Here is a 22,953-nt window from a genome sequence, read left to right as displayed (position 1 = left end):
CTTTCCAGGATCCCAGTCCTTCCCTCCCTACCTAGGTATCCCCTAACTCCAATGGTTCCTTGTGTACTCATGTGAGATAGTTTAAAAATCTGTTTATGTTTGTGCTTCTCAGCTTGGTTTCTTTGCCTGATTTCTCAGTTTCTTTTTATCTTTAAGAATGAGAAGGTTCTCTGAGAAGAAAAATAACTTACAAAATGTTTACTCACCTCTCTGCTCTTTGTCTTGTATCTTTGTCCAGGAAGCTTTAGTTGCCTTGTCAAATTAATCGAAGCAATAAAACAAACTTTTAAATACAGAATTATGTGACTTTTCTAAATATTCTTGGAGGTCTGCTACAAATGAATCCATTAAAACCTGCAGAAAAGCCTTTATTGTTAAGTTATATAGTGATTTTTTTTATGTGTGAATGTGTTCATTTTGCACATATAGTGCATTTTCCTGTACTCTAATTCTTTAAGGAAATACATCAAATATACACAATGGAATACTCTCTGGCTATAATAAAAGACAAATTATCATTTGCAATAACATGGATGGAGCTGGACATGATTCTTTTTAAGTGAAATAAGACTGGCACAGAAAAATAAGTAATGCCTGGTTTCACTCATATATGGAATAAATTTTAAAAAATGATGTGGTAGAAGTTGAAGGTAGAATGACCATTACCAGAATTTGGGAAGAGTAGGAGGATAAAGAGGGACTGGGAAAGACTGGTCAATGAGCACCAGTTATTGTTAGATAGAAATAAGAAATAAGATGTTGTGGTGTGTTATTATACAGTAACAGTGAATAAAAATAATGTATTTTAAAAAGCTAGAAGAAAGATGTTTCAATGTTTCATTATAGAAAAATGATGAATGTTTGAGGACATAGATGTTTAACATGATTTAAGCATTTCACAAGGTTTACATGTTACTACACATGAGACTTGCAAAACTTCTTATTTTCATGGATCGGTTAAAATTATTTTTTAAATTCATTGTTATATTAAAAAGTACTTCCTAATTCTGCTTTTTAACATAACAATTTATAAAACACCATGTGTCAGACTATATGTATGTATGTACATGTATATGTCATATACATACATAATTTCTTGTGTATCTGCATATGTGTAGTTTCTTGCTTTCAACTGTCAAATTCTATCATTTTATTCATTTGCATTGTGGTGGAGATTTATGTTTTGCCTTCAACTGATTGCTATCACAACAATTTTGCTTTGTATATTATCCTACGTGCTACCTCCTGTCTCATGAAAGAATTTATCTATGATGTATATGTAATGACATGGGAATTGTTGATTTACTGAATACACATATATATTTATTTATTTCTTCCAATAGTTTTCTATTATAGTGTCTTTGAAAACTTTGAAGAGTATGGTTTCTTGATGTTTCATATCTTTAAGTATACAATTACATATTTCATATTTTAATATTATATCTTCTCACCTTTCTTAAAGTTTGTAGTATTCCTATATTAAATATTTGAGAAATTTTCTCTGTTGTCTAAAAGTTTACATGCTTAGAAATTGTTTGATCTTTACAGTTTGGAAGAAAAGAAAATCCAGTACAAGTGCTTTATCCTAGAAAATGGTCCAAAACTGAAATTAAGGTGATCTGCACATGTCTGGAAGAATAACACCACTACTCAGGTGTTATATATTTTTAAAATATCTCTTCATTATTTATCACAGTTTTGCTTTATGAATTTAAAGTTATTTGACATGTAAGTCTTAAAAACAGTTGTCTTTTTTAGTGTTAGTGTATAATTTACGACATGAAATTACATATTTAATTCCTTTTGATGTTTTCTTAACTTTTAATTTAATTTAAAAATTTCTATATTTTAATAAACCTTTGAATTTTGAGTCATTTTCATTTAAGTATTTTTGCTGTGAATAAGCCTATATTTAAATTATTTTTTCAACCCAATATGAAACACTTAGAGTTGATAAAATTATTATGCTACCTTAGTAGATTAAATTTTAGTTACATTATCTGTTTGGGTATTTTTTCTGTATTCCATTTAAGATAATTTTAACTTTATTCCTATTTTGTCTTGGCAATTTTATGTTACTATATATTATCCTGTGATTTATTGGACACTAATACTTGTTAATATTACAAGTGTCCACATTTTGAAAATAAATATTAACAAATAATAAAACATCTTTTCAATCTCCAGTATCTAAGATGGAAAATTTCATGTACTTTTACTGTTTTCATGCTTTGAAACATATAGAAAATATATCTTTATTTTACTGTTTATGAAAAGTAAATAAAAGTATCAAGAGTGTCATGAGTTGCAGGCAAGAAACATCTTTGGGGTAAACTGAAAGAGGGACGGCTTATAGAATGGTCCTAGAATAACTTGTTACTGAGATGCCAATATTAAAGAAATAGAAAAGTTGATTTAAAGGCTGTATCTTCAAGACAGGCCAGAGCTCTGTGGAATATTGAGGGTTTAGTATTAGTGAAGGTTTTGGTTTATTTTCAGGGGAATCATGGGTGTAAAGATCCAGAATGTGTCAAGCTGGTAAAAGATTTTAGTAGAGACAATGCTATAAGAATTTCAGTGGAAGAAATCCATGAGTGTGTACAAATCAGAAACTTTCATAGAGTAAAAGAAGCTTCAACTGATTCTTTAAGGAGAGAGAGGTTGTAATAGAAAAAAACAATGGAAGAATGCAAGCTGTGCAGAAGAAATATGAGTCACAACCATGAAAACAGGGTCAATATGAACAGAGTGAATGTTATAAACGTGGCGGTTGTCAAGTGGGATTGACCAGTCTTTCTAGAAAATACCAGGCAAAAGACATAAGGATGCAATTGTTGTCTAACTTTTTTTTTTCTTTTTTTCTGGTTCTTGAAGTAACACTGTCAATTTTTCCTCTGGTCAGGAAGTTCCAGAAGGATCATTTATATTATTTTGGTCAATATAAATTGCTCTCTTTCCTCCCTTAGCAAGAATATGGAAGAAGTACACATTTGATATGTTGAAGGAAAGATGACAGAAAAGAAAAGGTTTTGTTCATCAAGCCTTAAAAGCACATAGCAAATGCTGAATATGCTGAAGAAAACAAATGTAGAAATGGTGGATAGTGAAGGAATTTCTGTGATACCATCTGGAAAAGCATTTGTCATACAGGATTTCAACTTGGGTATGCTAATAATATAAATCTATTCCACCAGCTTTAGAGGCAACATTTTCAATAGTATGATGTGGAACACTGAAACAATTATCCATTTTCCATTATCAGATACTTCGTCTACTCTACCCACATGCCAGTAAAATGCTTTTGTAGTACTTATCTGTGCATTATGAAAGATTACTGAAGATCACTGAAACACTTTCAAAATCTTTTGAAAATTCTTTTATTTAATGGAAAGTTCTAATACACCCAAAATAATATTTTTTAAAAAGCTAATGCTGCAAATATAGATAAACTACACAATTAATAAACTATATAAAATAAACTTTATGAATCAAATGACATAATCAACCAACATAAATGAATAAAATAGAATAAAAATGGATGTGGTGGGTTATCAATATTCTTTAAATTCAACTGTATTTCTCAAAACTAAATTGAATTCAAGAGTTTTGTGAATTGTTTCTCAAAGTATATGCATATATTTGCAATTAGGAAAAAGTAGGTAAAAATGGAACCACTTTAACAATGCAAGAGTCATCTTAAAGTAAACACTGCCGCCTGTACAGAGCAGTCTGTGGTTCCCAGGGCAGAAACTTGTGTCAGACTGTGTTTTGGGTGGTGATAAAGCAGTTACCTAGCAACAACCCCTCCTCCTAAGTCTCTGCTGAGAGTCAGATTGAACACGTCAGTGAATTGATTACGAGTTTGCTAGATGGAAAAAGAACAATGCAATAATGTGGTAGGGTATGATTCTCAATCACAAGAAACTTCCTTGTTTTTCTCTCTGAGGGGCGCACTCCTCACCTGGTACTGCTAAAAGCTTATCTAAAGAGATAGAATAATGACTAATGTGCTAATCATCAAAAGAAAATGAGAAAACTTCAGATACTTTAATTAATAACATTTATTTTCAGTTTGCTTATAAAGCAAGCAATGAAATAGTTACTACAAGAGCATTGGCTCTAGGCAAGAGGTAATCTTATCACAATGTGGCCTCAGAAATGAAACAGCATAGGATAAGTTTAGGTTCTGGAGAAATAGTTTAAACAACCTAGACAGGTTTTATAAAGCATTTTACCATCTGAAGGTATAATCAATGACATACTAATTTATATATAACATACACATAATATACTTATGTTTATAACAAATGAGCTTAACCATATGTTAGCAATAACTTAGCTAGAAAACATACACTTTAATAAAGCTCACACTAGATATTTGGTTTGCTGTGATATGCATCACAAATAAATGCCACCTTCTCTTTCATCTCAGGATGTTTATTCCCTGGGAGCATTCTCCCAGGTAAATGAATAACTGAGAAAATAGGTAATCAGAATGAAGTGAAATAATAAAGACTATCACAAGTCCTGCCAATGGAAAAATTAAATGCAGCAAATTAGTGTGTGTTTTCATAGCATGAAGATGTAAGGGATTTTTAAAAAATCTGTTAGAAGAATGCCAAAATGCCAAGTGTGTGGGAGCAAGTTAGAACGGGAAAGAAAAGAGACTTTGGTTTATAAAATTTTCCATGATGCAAAGGATTGAAGCCAATATCTCCCCAGACACAGTGCTGACGCTCAGGGCCACTGCTTGCCAACGTGCAGGAAACTGTCATTTGTACAGTAGCTTTCTGAGACTTCCCCGGCATCCCCTCCGTTCTCATCCCAGCACACACTAAATGTCATTTGCTCAATGAGTTCCAGAGCAAAGTCATTCTTTGTAGAGCAATAGGTGACAATTGGACTCCCAAACCAAGTTCACTCCTTTTGAAAATGGCTAAACTTTAGTTTTAAAAAGGGCACATTTTTCAGATTCAAATTGATCACAATATGATACCATATTGTTTTCTAATTCTTCCCAAGAATATCATCAGTTCAGAAAATATGTAATTTCCTCTGAAAATAACATTAATAAATATTATTTCAAATTTTTGTCAAATTCTTGTAACTATTTTGTACAAATCTATTAGAAGTCAGGGCCTTTAACCATAAATATCATCTCAGAAGCAGTCTCATTACATGCAAAAGTCATATTTGAGAGTGAGTCTGAATACAAAAGGGATTATGCCCATCTGCTCCTAAGTACTTTAGCTGGTCAAATGTCAGATATTAAAAGGAAGAGAGCTGACAGATCAGAAGGAGCAACAGCATCAGCAAAATGTTTTGGTTAATAATTTTATCAGAACATAAGGAATTATAGTGAGAAAATGGTTATTTTATTTCAAACATATCAATTTGTGGTGAATTTTCCCCCAAATGTAGTGTCATGTATTTGTGTAACAGTAATTTGTGAAGCAAGAAAATATATTACATTTTATAATGGGTGGTTTGATGCAGAATGTTCTCTCTTCCTACTTTTATTTAATTGCCTCTGTGAATCAGATTATTCTGATAACTCACAGACACATTTTTATTCCTCTAAGTGATCAGAAGGTCTTTATATTCGTAACTGACAAATATCAGTTTCAGGACGTATCTCAGGGTCTCCTTTGAGCCCCCGCAGAATAGCAAAGCTAATATCTAGTCGTCCAACAGTTAAAATAATTGATGAGTGTGCGCTGAATCCTCAAGAGAGGAGGGAGGAAACAAGAAGGAGGGCGAGAAGGAGAGGCTGGAAGGGAGGAAGGGAGGGGGGCAGGTGCTGATTTCAGCCCTGTAGCGTCAGGATTGCGTCAATTCGGGTTTCAGCCACGTCTGGAGTCTCGGAGACGAGCTTTTCAGAAGAGCCAAAACAGGAACAGGGGTGGCAAATCATTGTGCGAGGGCGAGTGGACCTCCCTCTTCGCCTCCTCCCTGCTCCAGGCGCGGGTCCCCTGGGCTCTGCGCTGCTGTTTTCAGCACTCAGGAAAGCCGGCGTTTCAGATCCAGGAAAGTCAATCTAGCCAGGGAGTTTTCCGTTCAGCACCTCGGACAGAACACGCAGCAAAAAAATGGCTCCGATCGCTACCAGCCGGGAAGAATTTGGTAAGCAAGTTACCCAACTTATGGCTGTGGTTGTTCCTTGAATACTCCGGGGTGGGCAATGCCTCCCACCCGCAAATGGATGTTGAATACAGATTTTTAGGTAGTGAATTGGAATGGAAAATGAGAACAACAAACGATTAATCGTGGCTTATTTCTGTGATCTCTCTCTTTTTTGATATGTCTTCTTAAAATTGCCTTCTGTTAGGGTGATTCTACCTTCCAGAAGTTCCTGAATGTTCAGGTAGCTCTGAAAAACTGCAGCATGCACTGGTGGTAAGGGAAAAGGAGTCTGTTGTTCGCATGGTCTTTTCATTTATCTTGTAGGCGATTTTTATTTGCAGCAAATCTGTATTTTATTAGGAGGAGCCACATATGCCTGTGGTTACATAAGAGTTTGATCTGGTATAAAACAACTTGCATATTGAGGACCTGACATACACATTTTATTACAGAATGTACCCTAATTTTCTCTGCTATCTGTTCTTATATCCTTGAACTATGTTATTAGGGCAAGACAGAATTCTATGATAGTAGGGTTACAGGGACTTTCAAAACCAACTGGCTCATCCTATTCCGTTTCACTGGTGAGATAATAGAAGCCAGAGAGATGTGGGAAGTGTTTCCAGTTGCACACTTAGCCAAAAGCTGCTGGAAACTTGAATTAGGGCTCTGTTTTGGGGGTTTAGTTTTCTTTTCTTTTTTTCATTTTTTTTTTTTTTCTGTACCAAATTTTTGGCCCCAATGATCTCCTTCTCAGTTTCAGTCAATTAAATTAGTATACTTCTTAAGATAAACACATAGTATTTTTAGATCTAATTATATTCTAAAAGCGAGATCAGAATTTTACAAGTTTTTTTTTTTTTTTTTAAATCAGGGAATTTTGTAGAAGTTTGTGAATGAGTGTTATCTACATATGAGTGGTGATTGTTATTAAACTGAGTGAAATGACTACAATCTTTGCTCTTAAAAGCTTAAGATGTTATCAATAGAGAATGCACTGGTAGTAATTGAGTCCATGTTATCTTGAATGTTTTGCATTTGATGTATTAAATGGGCAATTTCAATATTTAGTACATAAATGATTTTTTTCACAGTCTTCCCTTTAGCTGACTGAGTGTGTGTTTGTATGTGTTTGTGTTGTGATGTGTATATCCACGTTTTGATTTGAAATCAGAGAATTTCTCATTTTGTGGCATTTTCAGGGCTGTGCTAGTGAAATATTTTCTGGCATGGACGATCAGTCTACTTAGAAGAGAATCATTTTCAGTTGCTTTTATTGTTCATCTGACATTCACTGAAGAATTGCCTTAGTTCATGACTTTGTTTTTACTCCCTGGTCTTAGAGTATTAATGTCTAAGAGTGGGGAGCATTTTTTTTTTCCTTCTCCTCCACAAAGACTTGAATAGAAGGGAAAACTTAAAAGCTGATACTAAGTTAAGCTGATTATCTTTAGCTCTTTCCTTACTCTTTCTCCTCAGTTTTCAGGATTTTTTTTCCCTCTTATTTGGGGAATTCAGAGATTTAGTTCATCTTTACATAATTCAATTTCTTAACAAAATCAAGCTACAGAAATTTCAGTCATTCTTGTTTTATTTGCTTTTTAAATCTTAGATACTTATTTATCTCATCATGTCCTAATCTTATATTCTTTGAGTAAAGTTTTGCAATTATAAAGTAGATAGGCAGAATATTTTGGGGGATGGGGAAGGTGAATAACAAAAGACTGGTCTTCTTGGGATTAAACAAGTCTTAACCCATTCCTGACTGAGACTTTTCACTTCATCATTCCTATGTGAAATAAAATATGGACTAGCAGAGAAGTAAATATATAAAATGTTACATTAGTTATATTCACTTTGATTGTCTGAAACATTGACTCAATTAGTGCACTCAGTTCAGATGTAGCAGTACTGCTTTTACTTAAACAGCATTCCTAATGATTTGAGAAATATGCTTACATATGAAATATGATAAGCTTCATGCACAATCAATATCACCTAAGGTCAGTGATTTAATATGCCCTCATTCAAGGAAATAATGCCAATTTCAATTTGATTACCACTTACATGTGAAAATATCCTAGGAAAAAAAATCAGTTTCATGACAAAAATTGAACTCTAAATTATCAATACTCACTTTTTTCATTACATGTTAAGGAAAGATGATTCATTTATAACTTCTGTTTTTTTCCTATTTAAATTAATTTGTACTTTGGATAATTCAATGTTTGCATACAAGTGGGTTGTAGTATTATAGATTTCATAAATTAACATCCAGTTCTCTTCTTTTTTGTTCTTTTTTCCCTTTAATAAACATACATTTCTTTTATTACTGTTCCATAATTGAAGTGAAAATTTTTAGTGAGTTTGTGGTAATGGAAGATAATATTTCACCATTTTTAAAAACTGTGTGAACCACTGAGTCCCTAGATATTTTCTGCATGAGTTCTGGATAAAGAAGTAAAAAATATTACAGAATTTCTTAGCATTTGAAGAACATCCATTTAGCGTTCCATAGTCAATAAGAATTGATGCTTTTGGAAAGTTTCAAAATGTCAATGAAAAGATAATGAAATCAGTACTGACCCATGGTGGAGTGACTCATATTATCTGAGAAAACAAAGATAAGGCAATGTTATTAAGCAGACAGCCCCTGTGTCTGGTACAGGCCCAGTTTCATCTTTTCATTTTAAAAACTACTGAAGTGAAGGAGTTTTTAGCACACAATTTTTTTCCTCTGTGTCACACAGAGAATGTTTATATCTGGAGTTCATGTGACCTGCATATAAGTTATACCCAGAACTGTTGGAAAGGAATTCAATCTGTCTAACTTGCAGTTATCACCAGCTCTTTTGTGCTTTCCCAATAAGCTCATGTCTCCATTCTACTCCTTTAATGTATGTTATTGGTCACTTGATTTTTCAGATGAAATCCCCACGGTAGTGGGGATCTTCAGTGCATTCGGACTTGTCTTCACTGTCTCTCTCTTTGCATGGATCTGCTGTCAGAGAAAATCATCCAAGTCTAACAAGACTCCTCCATACAAGTTTGTTCATGTGCTGAAAGGAGTCGATATTTATCCTGAAAACCTAAATAGCAAAAAGAAGTTTGGAGGAGATGACAAGAATGAAGTAAAGAATAAACCAGCTGTGCCAAAGAATTCATTGCATCTTGATCTTGAGAAGAGAGATCTAAATGGCAACTTCCCCAAAACAAACCTCAAAGTTGGCAGCCCTTCTGATCCAGAGAATGTGACCCCGAAGCTCTTTGTAGAAGGAGAAAAAGAGGCAGTTTCCCCTGATAGTTTAAAATCCAGCACTTCCCTCACTTCAGAAGAGAAGCAGGAGAAGCTGGGAACCCTCTTTTTCTCCCTAGAGTACAACTTTGAGAAGAAGGCATTCGTGGTGAACATCAAGGAGGCCCGGGGTTTACCAGCCATGGATGAGCAGTCTATGACCTCTGACCCGTACATCAAAATGACCATCCTCCCAGAGAAGAAGCATAAAGTGAAAACCAGAGTGCTGAGGAAGACCTTGGACCCAGCTTTTGATGAAACCTTCACATTCTATGGCATTCCCTACACCCAGATCCAAGAGCTGGCCTTGCACTTCACAATCTTGAGTTTTGACAGGTTTTCAAGAGATGATACCATTGGAGAAGTCCTGATTCCTCTTTCAGGAATTGAATTGTCTGATGGAAAAATGCTAATGAACAGAGAAATCATCAAAAGAAATGTTAGGGTAATACATTTTCAGTCCTTAAAGTATAAACAACTTTTTAATGTAGGTTTTTATTTCCAAGGAATATTCATTAAAATGATATGATTGTACTTATCATCCTTACCATGTTTAATTAATATTCATTATAATCTGGTAGACAGCAAGAGAACAGAGCAAAGGAAAGAAAATTTAACCCACATCTGAAATGTTCCAAGTAGTTTAATGATATAAATAAATAGTTATCCTTTATGAGTATTTAAATATCATCTATATAAATATTTGTTGATTTCTATAGTAAGTATTGTGCCAAAGACTGCTACTTTAAAAGTCATATGGCTACTTCTTAATCCTAAACAAGTTAACAAAGTTGTTTCAAGGTCAGTATAATTGAGTTTAAAACTGAAATTGAAATTGAAAATCAAATCAATTCTATCTTAGGATTTGGAATTTGTATTGACTTTTTATGGAATGGCTTTTCAAGGAGGAGACTTCACAAATGAATAATAAATGCCCATCTCTATGTTGTATAACAGGAAATGAGTTACTCTGTTTTTATACTATTTTGGTAGTTCTGGAATTATTAGAAAATGATATGCTTCAATTAAACACAATTTACCCTATTCCAACTTTAAATACAGAACTCAACTGATTCTAATACTAGTATTTCAGAATAATATGTTTATGATGGCAGGATTCCAAGGATTTAATAAGTAAACTAATTTTATTAACTTATGTTCTTTTAAAAAATAGTGATATTTTAGAGCCCAAAAAACTTTAGAACTTATTCTGACCACCTAATTTCCTTTCATTTGTTGAAGGTAATGTAAATCAAGGTTCCAGAAACTATATAATTTATTTGAGACAGCCAGCTGTTCATTGGCACAGAGGGTTAACAATCTGTCTTCTTTCTTGTAGAGTGTTTATTCATAGAGCTGCCTCATGTCAGCTTTTGTATAAATACATTGCAGTTTTAAGAATGCTGCCCCAGACATCATTTGGCTATAAGTAAGCCCCAAATCAACATTTTGCTACTTACAGTTAAAATTTGAAGTTTGAGTTCTTAGTCCTATTACATAATTTCTAAAAGTACAGATTGAACCTAAGTAGTATACAAAGAACTCTATGGCACTGTCCAAAACAAGGTATTAAAAATCCTGACTCACTTCTCTTCAATACTTATATTCAATTTGTTTCTTAGATTATATAGTTACAGGTAGAGAAGAGTCAAAGACTTGTAACTCCATCACGACTTTTGGTTAGGTGAATGGTGGGAGTCAGAATAATTCTTATTTGATCTGAATTCAAATTCTGACAATATCAGTGCTAATGAATTTGAAATCAAATCAAACTTGAGTCATTGGATCCTACACACACATTCAACAGATTGGGTAAGTTTTATTACTATTCATAACTTAAAAGGATATAGATATCAGTAAGGCAAAAACAAAAAACAATTATCTTTCTTTGAAGGAGAATGTAAATATCTAAAACATTTGTGAGGAAATGGGCGTGGCCAACTCTACAATTTTAACTTGCTGTAGTACCTAAAATGACCACAAGATGGCAGGCAGTGGTTTTTAGGCCATGGTGGCAGAGCACAAAAGCTTTTAGTTACTCTTGAATTCCTTCGCACATTATAATAAAAATAAATATCAACATTACATTTAAATAACCATGCTATTATATTGCTGTAAAAGTTTGATCAAAAAACAAACATCAAAACTAAGAGAAATATGTGAAAATACTTATACTGCTTTTCTCTTTGTTCAGAAGTCTTCAGGACGGGGTGAGCTACTGATCTCCCTCTGCTATCAGTCCACCACAAATACTCTTACTGTGGTTGTATTAAAAGCTCGACACCTTCCTAAATCTGATGTTTCCGGACTTTCAGGTAAGAATGAGTCTGAAATATTTAGGTTCAGGCTAAAACTGGGTAGTGCATTGATTAAAACAACTAACATTAGCCTCTGATTTTGATTTACTTTTATTCATAGTCACAAGTTGTATGATTGTTTCTCCCTATCTCATTTTTTGAAATAATGTGACCCTATGCTATCAGCAATAAGGAGAAACCTACATAGTTCTAAGAACTAACCCAAAGCAAGTACATGCTAAATACCTAATTGAATGGAGTTGAAGCAAAAATCACTGATACATGCAGTGGTGAGGGGCTATTACCAACAAAACACAAATGAAAATATAATTAGGACTGAGAAATGTTTTTAATTTTAGTATTTTTAATAAGCCCACTAAACCTATTCTGTTATTATTTTTTATTGCCCTTTTCTAATACGTTTTAAGAATTAGCTTTTAGTTTTGTAAGTAATTTTACAAAAACCAAACAAAATCCCAAACTCTTTTGGATAGCAGGATGAAAATGCACATGAACTATGGATTAAAACAATCTGAATGCAAATCCAATCCTTCAATTTCTTAACTTAGTTTTCTTGAGTATATTTCTTAAACCTTGCAAAAATCAGACATAATAATAGCTTGAGAAGCACTGTAAAACATAGAAATATATACTTTATTAAGAATCATCTTATTTTAACATTATTATTATTATCATTATTGTTTGATACTGGAAGTTAAAATACGGTCCTAAAGGTTCAGATCAGGATGATAAAATTAACTCAGATGCAACAATAAAAAAAGTTAAAAACAATATAACTAAATATGTGATAAAATAACATGATCCTAAAATTCACCCACTAAGGATGGCAGGAAAAAAGTCATTAATAGGAAACAGAAAGCAAATCCAACAAGTGATTAAAGAACCACAGAAAAGTTAAAGTCATTGATAGTCTATATTCCAAATTCCCATTCAACAGAAAGACAGTCAAAATTCAGTTGCAGACTTACCCAAATCATACAGCTTTCTAAAGCTGGATGTTGTGTAATATTTCTTTTCTTTTCTTTTTTTTTTTTTCTTTTTGCCTTCTATCTAATTTACTGGAATGAGTTATTAGCCATCGGAGTGTGCCCATAGAAAATTCTCCTTTCCTTTTATGTTTCCTTTTTCTGCTATTGCAATTTCTTCCCTAGTCTAGAACTGCTTTTTCTTCTGTTGCACATTCATTTTCAGTTTTGTTAATAAGAGAAAAGCCACACTTCACTCACACTTTCTGTTTGTTCTTACTGATTTCGTTGAAAAGACCTTGCATTGATGTGCTGGGATCTCCCAAAGCACCGTTACTTTGCAATCAATTCTGCATCTTAGCTTTGCCCTGTAATGTCTGTTATGTACCATTGCAGATCCCTATGTCAAAGTGAACCTGTACCACGCCAAAAAGAGAATCTCCAAAAAGAAGACTCATGTGAAGAAATGCACCCCCAACGCAGTGTTCAATGAACTGTTTGTCTTTGATATTCCTTGTGAGGGTCTTGAAGAAATAAGTGTTGAATTTCTGGTTTTGGATTCCGAAAGGGGGTCCCGAAATGAGGTGATTGGGCGGTTGGTCCTGGGTGCCACAGCTGAAGGAACCGGTGGGGAACACTGGAAGGAGATCTGTGATTTCCCCAGGAGACAAATTGCCAAGTGGCACATGCTCTGTGATGGTTAGCGTCCTATCCATGAGTTGGAACTTAAGGGTTTTTACTAGGCAAGGAGCAATCTTTTTTTTTTCTTTTATGTGATTGTAAGCTTGTGACACAGCAAGCCACCTTCTGTTGGTTAGAAATGGATTGAATTAGTAGACCAGAAAGTAACTGTAAATGTGAACATGATAATTTCCCCCTTTAGTAGAGAAGTTGGATAAATTTTCATAAGATATTCAATTCCCCTGCAGGTTGTCCAGTATTTTAAGTAGGGATGGCCAATTTTGGTCAATCTTGTTGTGAACACTGCATTACAATCCAAGTCATGGGTTGGATCTAGAAGTGATGAAATCACTAGACCATCACTGGAGGTCCAGGTGATTTTTCAGATTTAAAAATGAAAATCATGCCTTCACTTATGAAAATTTATCCATTTTTTTCCTTCAGGTTGGGGAAATCAAGTTTTCTTTAAATCCAAAGATATTAAAGAAATGTTTTCTAGTTTGTTTTCATTAATTATGTCAAGTGCAAATGGTTGTCCTGCATATCAAAGTATCTGGTCATTTCTCTTTGGTTTGTAATTATTTGATACAATTTTATCATAAGAGAAATAACAGGTTCATTTCCAAAGGACAGTGAACAAGCTGAGAAGTTATTTTATCAAAGGGCTGAGTTGAGAACACTGTGGCTGAAATATGATTTTTTTTTCTCTTCTTTAAGGTTACATGTGAGTCAAAATGTAAAATATAACCTCACATAAGAACCACGGCCTTGAATTATTCACTGCCTGTCACAAGCCTCAGTGTGACCTAAGAAACCCCTGTTTACCTTTGTGAAGTTGTCAGATTAGCTAGTGGATAAAGAAATAAACTTCAGGTAGAGATTCAATTAGAGAAATGGTTTTTTTGTAGGAGATATGTACAGTATGCAAGTGTACTCTCAAGGCCATCCTTTGTTCCCAGGTGGGCATGGCCCTCTGCGTGTTCCTTTAATTCATTCTCCCCCAGAAAGGATCAAGGTATTTGAAAAGGGAAGGAAAAGAAGGGAAGGGAACAAAGGGGAGAGAAGAAGGAAGAAAGAGGATGGATGAAAGGAAGAAAGGAAGAAAAAAGGACTGTGAAGTTTTTTACGTGGCCAGATTGAAACCAACAAACCAAGTAACAAGTCAAGAACATAGAGAGTAAGCCTGACATAATTTACATGTTCACAAAATATACTTAGGCTGTCAAATTAGCACAACAAAGTGTGCTTTTCACTCTGTTTTCTAGGCTACTAGGTCTTGAGTTGTTGTCTGTAAAGCAGTTTAGAGACTTGTATCTTGTACCATTTTCCAGTACCAGGGTTCTGAAATTCACTCAAAACCTGGTAGAGCAAAGCAGAGCCCTGTGATTATCTGGAAAGAATTCACTGGAGGGTAATGTCACAATATTTGAGTTTGGAGAGAAGGATGACTGAAACTCGGGTACAGCTGCATTATTAAATATGCAAGTTAGAAATAAAGTCTACTGAAAAATTTACATTTTGAGTCAGGTTTTGTGTCAGTACTTTAACAGTTTTTGAGGATGTGTTTGATATCACAGTGTTTGTAAATTCTATGAACATGCATTTTCCTAACAACTTATACATGCTTTTTATGACGATGCCTAATGTAAAGAAAATGTATTACATTCTTTATGTACAAAGATTGAAAATCAACCACTTTTTGTGCTTTAAGATGACTTTGGGACTAAAAATGAACATTCCCCAGTCATGTTCTTCATTCCATACAAAGTCATTCCACAGCATCTTGGTCCACTCAGCTTTTCTGTGAAAGCAACATGAACTTCAGTCAGCGTGGAGTTTGGGGATGCCAAATGGCCTTTTCATGTATGTATGTTTGGTACCATGGGCCATGGAATATGATGCATTTTGGAGCTCTGAAAAGTTATGAGGAGTCAATTTCCAGTATCCTACACAGCAGCCAGAAGTCAATGGCAGTACCAGCCTTCAGTATGAGTATTGGAAGAGGGCTTTTTTTTGTTTGTTTTTTTAAAGTGGAACAATGATGGATGAAAAATTGAAATTACAATGGATGATTTGTAAATAGTTTTTAGTTTTCAAAATTTAAAGTGTTTTGAGTGTGAAAAGTTGAGTAAAACTATTTACAACAGGTTATAAGAAAAGAAAGGAGAAAAGCAAGAAAGGAATTGAAACAGGCAGGGAGACATGTGATCTCATCATTTTTGAAAATTGTACTGTTTTATAATGTATTACAATATCAATGTGAATATCTTGAATCGTTACAAATCCTGCACTGTATTAAATATGTAAATTAATTGTTTGTCTGATTAGCCAATCTAACCACCCTCATGGGGAGGTATCCATGTTTGAAGAACTGTGTAACTCAGTAACTGACTTGTTCTGATGTTGTAGCTCAATAGAAGTGATTTGGAAGGAAGCATGGTTTATGAGACGGTGTCTGTTCTTTTGTGCCAGCTCTGTATGATGTTTGTAAGACCATGTTTGTAAGACATGAATAAATTGCTGCTTTTGCCCAACCCATTTCAACTTAGACTTTCTGCCAATGGACTCTTTAGTGAGCCTTCTCTTACAGTTATATGAGCTTTCAAGCTTCTCTGATAGATCATCTGTTGTACTTTAGGGAAATTTAGGGACCGAGTACCAAGATTTTCCAAAGACTTTTATTTTGTTTAATGCTTAACAATTATCTGGAACAGATATAATCAAACAGAAACTAAACAAGTGCAGGGTGTGATGGCTCATGCCTATAATTCTGACAACTTGGGAGGCTGAGACTGTCTTTAAATAAGATATAAAAAGGACTAGGGATGTGACTCAGTGGTTAAATGTCCCTGAGTTCAATCCCCCATCCAAAACAAAAACAAAACCCCCCAAATCTCATATGCTTCTGGGAGAAAAGACAGGAACATACTGAAAGTATTGTCTTAGCCTCTCCTGCATTGATAGGCCATTTATACAATGGAGAATCCACAAAGACACATGATCCTTGAATGGGAAATAGACCTAAGTTTCATCTCCAAATTGTTCCCCCTGACCCAGGATGCAGATGATACTGACGGTGCCAATGCTGCTGCTGCTGTATTACCTCCAGCACTAATACCACCACCTTATATTGGGATGACTTATTTAAAGTTATACTTCACTTAAAGGGGAATCTTTCTGTGACATTCATTGATGCACTCCCAAGATCTGTTATGTAGCTGACTGAAATATTTGCTGGATTAAAATTTAAAACTCAATAGTAGAACATATTTTCTAATTTATGTCTTCTCATTTCACAGCACAACACAAGATGTAGATAACAGTCCTCTAAGTTTACTGATAATGAAGATAAATTTCAGTTTACCATCTAATTTTAAACTACCCAGTGGCAAAATTGAAGCTACCTGAATTCAAAATTGCTGCTTTGTGAACAGTATCAGACAGACCTGCTTCTAAGCAAGCACAGTATCATATGTTTTGCTTCTTTCACCCAAATTCTTATGATAATGTCACATACATGGCAAATACTGAAAATTCTGAAAAATACTGGTTGAAATAATTCCATAGAGTGTTGTTGTTTTGTTGTTGCGTGTTTTTTTAAGCACAGATCAGTAACAAGAAGGTGGTAGAAACAGAAGCTAAAGTGCATGGGGTCTCCACTACAAGTTTTTAAGGACTATTATCTGTTTTCTTGAACAACCATATTTGAGAGTCTATCCAGACAACAGCTCTATGCCATCTTGTATATCTTGACTATCAGTGTCAATCAATCCAGTGGTAATAACTGTGTGAGACTAAATCACAGCTTAGCAGAAAAGGGATGGCTAAGACTATCTGTGAAATGGGAAGCTTTCCCAAGCCTAATAGGAACACTTCTATTCATTGTCTCATGAGTAAAATTACATAGATCTTGAATTTTTATGTTGATGAAATATGAATTGATAAAATACTTTTAAAGTTGACTTCTCTCTTATTTAAAATATTTTCATTGTTCTCTCTACCTTAATGGATAAAAGCATGAGCTCTATATTCAGACTCCCATATTATTACTCTTGGCTTCATTTGTTATTAACTGTGTGAGGTATGTCTCACTATTAAACATTTCTATATCTCAGTTTCTTCTTTTAAAAAAGGGATGATAATAATTCCACACTCTTCCACACTCGCAAAATATCTCAAATACACAGAAGGATAGGAAGGAATATCATTAGTTCAGTGTAGAGATGGCTTTTCAGAAAATGCATATTGAATTTCTTTGGATCTAAACAGGCAAAAAGGAAAATCTAGTAAATTAAACTGGTATCTGGTGAGGTTTTTAAAATGGGTATTGGTATCTGTTAGTTCAACTGCATTTGGAAGCTTTCAGCTGTATTTTACATCATAGGACATGTTCATTTTAATATTTAATCCTCACAAAAATCCATGAAGAAGGTCTGAAATACACACTTTTTATATCATTTGAGATTTAGGCGATTTATCAGAGGTTAGCATCTGCATTTTATAGGTGGAAACAAGTGAGGGATGGGATAAAAGTGTAACCCTGGAGGGAGTAAGCATTTGAGAAGAGTTTAGATTTAAGATAGGTCAGAGCCAGAATAACCACAAAAAAGAAAACTATGTTGAAAATTGATGACCTGGCATGAATGATGAAGAGTCTAGCTGGGGTTTGGGGTGTAAGTAGATAATATCACTTGTATGAAAAATAATTATTTTGGTGTAATGAAACATGAAATATTTGTTTAGTCTCCTATTTAATTGTTATGTTGATGCCTCTGCCTCTATCCATGCATATTAATATATAAATGCCGGATCCTAGATGTTTTGTATACAAATAAACATCAAACATGTTATTAGCTACAAAGGCAAATTTTTCAACCTATTTTCAGAGTTTTAAAAAGAATCACACTAAAGCAAAATTTGCTGGAATATTTGTAAATATGCAGGTCACTAAGTATCATTAATGTAGCATAATAGTTTTATTTAATCAGTTACAATGAAAACACACAGAAAACAAGATAAAGCTTGACAAAGTGACAATATAAAAATATATAAGCTTGCCCTCTGAGGAATGTAAAAAATATAGATAGATGTTGCAGTTTTCCAAAAGAAATACCATAGTCTGCATCTTAACCAAGATGCATTTCTTATTTTTACAATTCTGAAGGCTAGAGTTCTGAGAGCAAAATGTTGCTAGGGTTGATTTCCTATGTGGCTCCTCCCCTTTGCTTGTAGATGGCCATCTTTGTATGGGGTCTTCATATGGTCTTTGTACATACTTAATCTCTTCTAATACAGACACTAGTCACATTGGATTTGGCCACACTAGCCACATTGGATTAGGTCCACCTACCTGACCTCATTTTAACCTTAATTATCTTTTAAAAATCCCTGTCTCCAATTATATTCTTATTCTAAAGTACTAGGGGTCAGGACTTTAAGAGATGAATTTTTGTGGGATGCAATTCAGTACATAATCAATGGAGACCAGGAGAAATGTATTCCCCCAAATGCATATGGAAATGCTAGTTTATATTACATATAAAACTTTAGGATGCTACTTTATGAAAATGTTGAATACTTGATACCAGTGTTTTTCTTGTTCTGTTTGATCCTACTCCTGCTATATGTGAAAAACAGACTATTTACATTCTCCTAAAATCAAGCCACAGGAACAGTCATGCTTACCCAGAGGAAAAGCAGAGGAAGAGAATAAGCATTATAATCTCACTCCAAATACATACATTTTTGGAATACACACACACACACACACACACACACACACACACACTCACACACACATGTATAAATATGTTAATGAAATTTTCCATAATAACAATATTTTAATAAGCAAAAAGTAGTCTTTTCAAGAATCATAGAACTTATTTTTACTTAAAAGTGAAAATGAGGGCTGGGGAGATAGCTCAGCTGGTAGAGTGCTTATCTTGCAAGCACAAGGCCCTGAGTTCAATCCCCAGTACCAAAAAAAAAATAAATAAATAAAACAAAAGTGAAAATGAATTAGCTATAAAATATATACAAATATTTTTCATAATTTTAACTTAACTATCATATGAACATGAGCATTACAAAATATATGAAGAGACAGGATGAACCAGTGCTATATTGAAATACAAGATGGCAACTTTGGACATCAAGGCCCCACTCTGAACTCTTGTGTGAGCATAGGAAAGTCAATCTCACTCTAATATTTTAAGGTTCCATGATTCTGTGTGACCCAATGTACCTTAGTTCTATTTTGATCTCATGTGATAATTAGTTTAATATGATTAATTCAATTCTACATTTTTTATGAAGGACAGTATGTACAAAAGAGAAATAAATTTCAGAAAATAATGTTGAAACCAAGACTTGTATTTGGCCAATGTGGTCCTCTTTTTTTTCTTTCCATATTTGCTCTTCCTCAAACTTTTCAAACTCACCTTCACAGAATCAAACAGATACAAAATAAAAGAATCAAGTGACTTGTTACCCAACTGATTTGGGACCTTTGCTGTTGCTGTGTTCCCCCAGTAACTTCTTCCAGACTGATGGAGACCCGTCATGGTTCTTGAAAGGGGACAGAGACTGATTTGCAAGTAACATGGTATGACATAGTAAGAATTTACAAAGTCCCTCCATTCATTAAACTTCCATCTGGAACAGCTTCGTATTTAATTGTGCATCCTTTAATATGCTGTATTTCCTTTCCAAATGTCCAGATTATGCTGTAGTTTTACTTAAGATATTTAGAAGGCAAAAAGCATTAAATGTAGTTAAGAACGGTAAATGCATGCAATTCCATCAGGTTAGTTTGGACAGAAAGACCTGTAATGGAATCGGAATGAACAAAATGAGCTAAGTGTCTCCAAAGTATAAGGAGATGGAAGTTGGGGGCCTTGATATTTTAGATGACTAGGTTAACAAGTCCCATTATTGAAGTTTCTGTGTCAGTAGGCTTCAGATAGTGTCATATAAGCTTTAAAAATAAATATACAAATAAACAACAAACCACAAAGAAAACTAAACTACACTAGGTAGTACTAATTATAAGTACCTTTTCAGCAATATTTATTAAAGGATTATAAAGTATTTTACATATTTTTAATTCATTGTATTTTTAAAAATTGTCATATGAATTATTTGGGAAAGGTACTTTTGAAACCTTTACAAATGAGGGTACTGAGGCTTAGGTGCCTTTCTGACCATGTCTGCTCACTTTACCGGAGCGTCAGGTACATCAAACATACTGTTATGTACTAGACCTTTGCAAGGATTACCTTCCATCTTGAACACTTCTTCCAGTAGAATTTCAGCAAACTGTTTTTTCATTTCCTCTATATATCAATCCAGTCTTCCTCCAGCAGGTTGGCTGTCTTTGAACTCAATCTCCTGCACCAGGCACTCCCACCCCCACTCCATAGCTGCTATTTTCTCTGGAGAAAACACACATTAATGTGTTTACTTTATGTCTTCAACCACTAAAATGCAGATTCCATCAGAGCAATGAACTCTGGTTTTTATTTTCAGGTCCTAGAACAATGTTTAATACATTCTGAGTACTTAATCAATATTCCTTAAATTGATGTATGGATGAGCTTTCTGAAATTGTGCTAGACATTTATGGATTATGTCTCTCTATTCAACATCCCTTCATTTCTGTGGCACAGAATGAGAAGTAAGATCTAGAATACATGATTCCCTAGAACTTTAGAGAGAATTATTTGGCTATTGTGCTGTCCAATAAAGAATGGGAAAAAAAAGTCATTATTTTCTCATTATGTCATCATGTTTCTAACTGCCTTCTGGGATGACTTTCATAAATATATGAAATAATTTAATAGCTGGACGTTTTCAAGATCTGTGTCCTTAGTCACCAACAGGAAGACTACGAAAGTGATGTGAATATATAACTGAAAAATTTGTGCTCATAACATTAGCTTTTAACCAATTTCTTATTTTCAGAAGGTACTTAAATAGCTTAAGTAAACTGCACAGAGAAGCTTATCTCTTGACTATGAAACATAAAATACTCTCAGAAAGTGTGTTTGACCTTTGCAACGTTGACGGCCATCTCTTTTAAATTGACAATTCCCCCTTCACCATGAAAGTGAAAAGGCTAAATCTGTCAGGGTTGTGCTAGAAGCAAAGTGGGTCACCATGAAATTTCACCAGAACACAAGACTGCTCCTTTCCACTGTGTTGTGATTTGACTTAACTTCTAAGAGATGAAAATGTCGCCAATAACATGATAGGTTTCATTTAGGTTTACTTGTCAACAGAGGGTTTCAGCTCTTTGGGCTTAAGGGTGTCTAAGTGTAGAAAATTCTCCTCTACTATAAATGATGTCCATTCCTCACCATATTATTAGGTTGTTTTGAAATTTCCAAGAGTGGCAACAGACATGCAGAGATATCTTACAAAACCTCAAACTTCAATAAGACTATGAATGATAGAATTTTAGAACTTATAGAGATCTTGGAGATCTAGTCTAACATCTTCATTGCATAGATAACAAAATTTTGATGTGGTGACTGGTAAATAATTCTCACAGTAGAGACAACTGACACACAGATCAGAACATTATATGTCACTTAGAAGAGCTGGGTTGCTGCATAGGCAATGTACAGATAGTTTTCTGGCACTTCACATTTCAAATCATCTGAACATCTTTTCTGTTGTCCTTTCCATTATCACAAATACAGAGTTTGGCTTGGTGGTTCATTCAGTTTGATGTAGAGTCAGAAATGCAGAAATAGATGCATTAATGAGAATCTGAAATCAAGTCCCTGACTAGAAGAAGAGCAGCTACAAGGGTGATTGACACTTTGTAAAAGTGAGGATGGAAAATGGAACTCTAGAAAATAATGCAAAAAGACTAGGAAGGAAAAGGAACATCTGCTTTCACTTACTAGTCATATAAAAATTCATTTCTCTGGACCTATGTTTTCTCATATCTCAGAGCTCTTATTTTTCCAGTGATACTAATCGGACAGGATGTGTAGTACATGTGCAGTCATAATCAGTAGTCATCAGAATTCTATCTCAAGTGCTTCTAATTTTAGCATTCTCGACTGATCTCTCATCCACCCATTCTCAGCACCACACAACATTCTATCTCCAATGCTTCCTAAAAACCAATACCCATCTGCACACAAGAATGCTCTTTTCAATGCTGTAGCCCTTTCTTCCACATAGGCTTGAAACACCAGCCTTGGGAGTGGTCAAAACTGTGTAGTGTTTTCCAGAGTTCAGATTTCACACTGCAATTCTCTTTTACACAAAACTGGGAAAATTTCCCTATCTCTTGAATTTATGCCAAATATTGTGAGTCCTAGAAATTTTCCCTTTTCTGCTGGCAAACAAGTGTTCTCTTTTTCTTGCCAACATCCCTTTCAGTTTGTACTGTGCCATTAACACACAGAAGTTACATGTGCCATAGCCCATAGGTGCTCAATGAGTTGTGCTAGCAATCGTTATGCACCCACCTCTCTTCTGCATGGCTAATACATTACCTTAGGATTAAGCTCTTGTGTCCAATTGTTGATCCTCTGGATGGATTTTCTCCTAGATG

General features: G+C 34.4%; 1 protein-coding gene across 2 annotated transcripts; it reads left to right on the top strand.

Annotated features, from left to right (window-relative positions):
- Window positions 1-5,821: 5,821 nt before the first annotated feature.
- Window positions 5,822-17,597, top strand: Syt4 (synaptotagmin 4). 2 transcript variants are annotated; one of them, XM_047525987.1, is made up of 4 exons: window positions 5,822-6,123; window positions 9,049-9,863; window positions 11,616-11,733; window positions 13,098-17,597. In XM_047525987.1, exons 1-4 carry the CDS (start codon window positions 6,090-6,092, stop codon window positions 13,403-13,405), a joined length of 1,275 nt encoding a protein of 424 aa, XP_047381943.1. In that variant the 5' UTR covers window positions 5,822-6,089; the 3' UTR covers window positions 13,406-17,597. The 2 variants fall into 2 exon arrangements, with proteins under 2 accessions (XP_047381943.1, XP_047381942.1); XM_047525986.1 differs by having other exon boundaries at window positions 5,824-6,123; window positions 11,613-11,733; window positions 13,098-17,596.
- The last annotated feature ends 5,356 nt before the right edge of the window (window positions 17,598-22,953 follow it).

The sequence above is a fragment of the Sciurus carolinensis genome, chromosome 15, assembly GCF_902686445.1.
Source record: "Sciurus carolinensis chromosome 15, mSciCar1.2, whole genome shotgun sequence".
Classification (NCBI taxonomy): Eukaryota; Metazoa; Chordata; class Mammalia; order Rodentia; family Sciuridae; genus Sciurus; species Sciurus carolinensis.
Note: the sequence above shows the minus strand (reverse complement) of the source record. Positions and strands in the feature narration are given on the sequence as shown.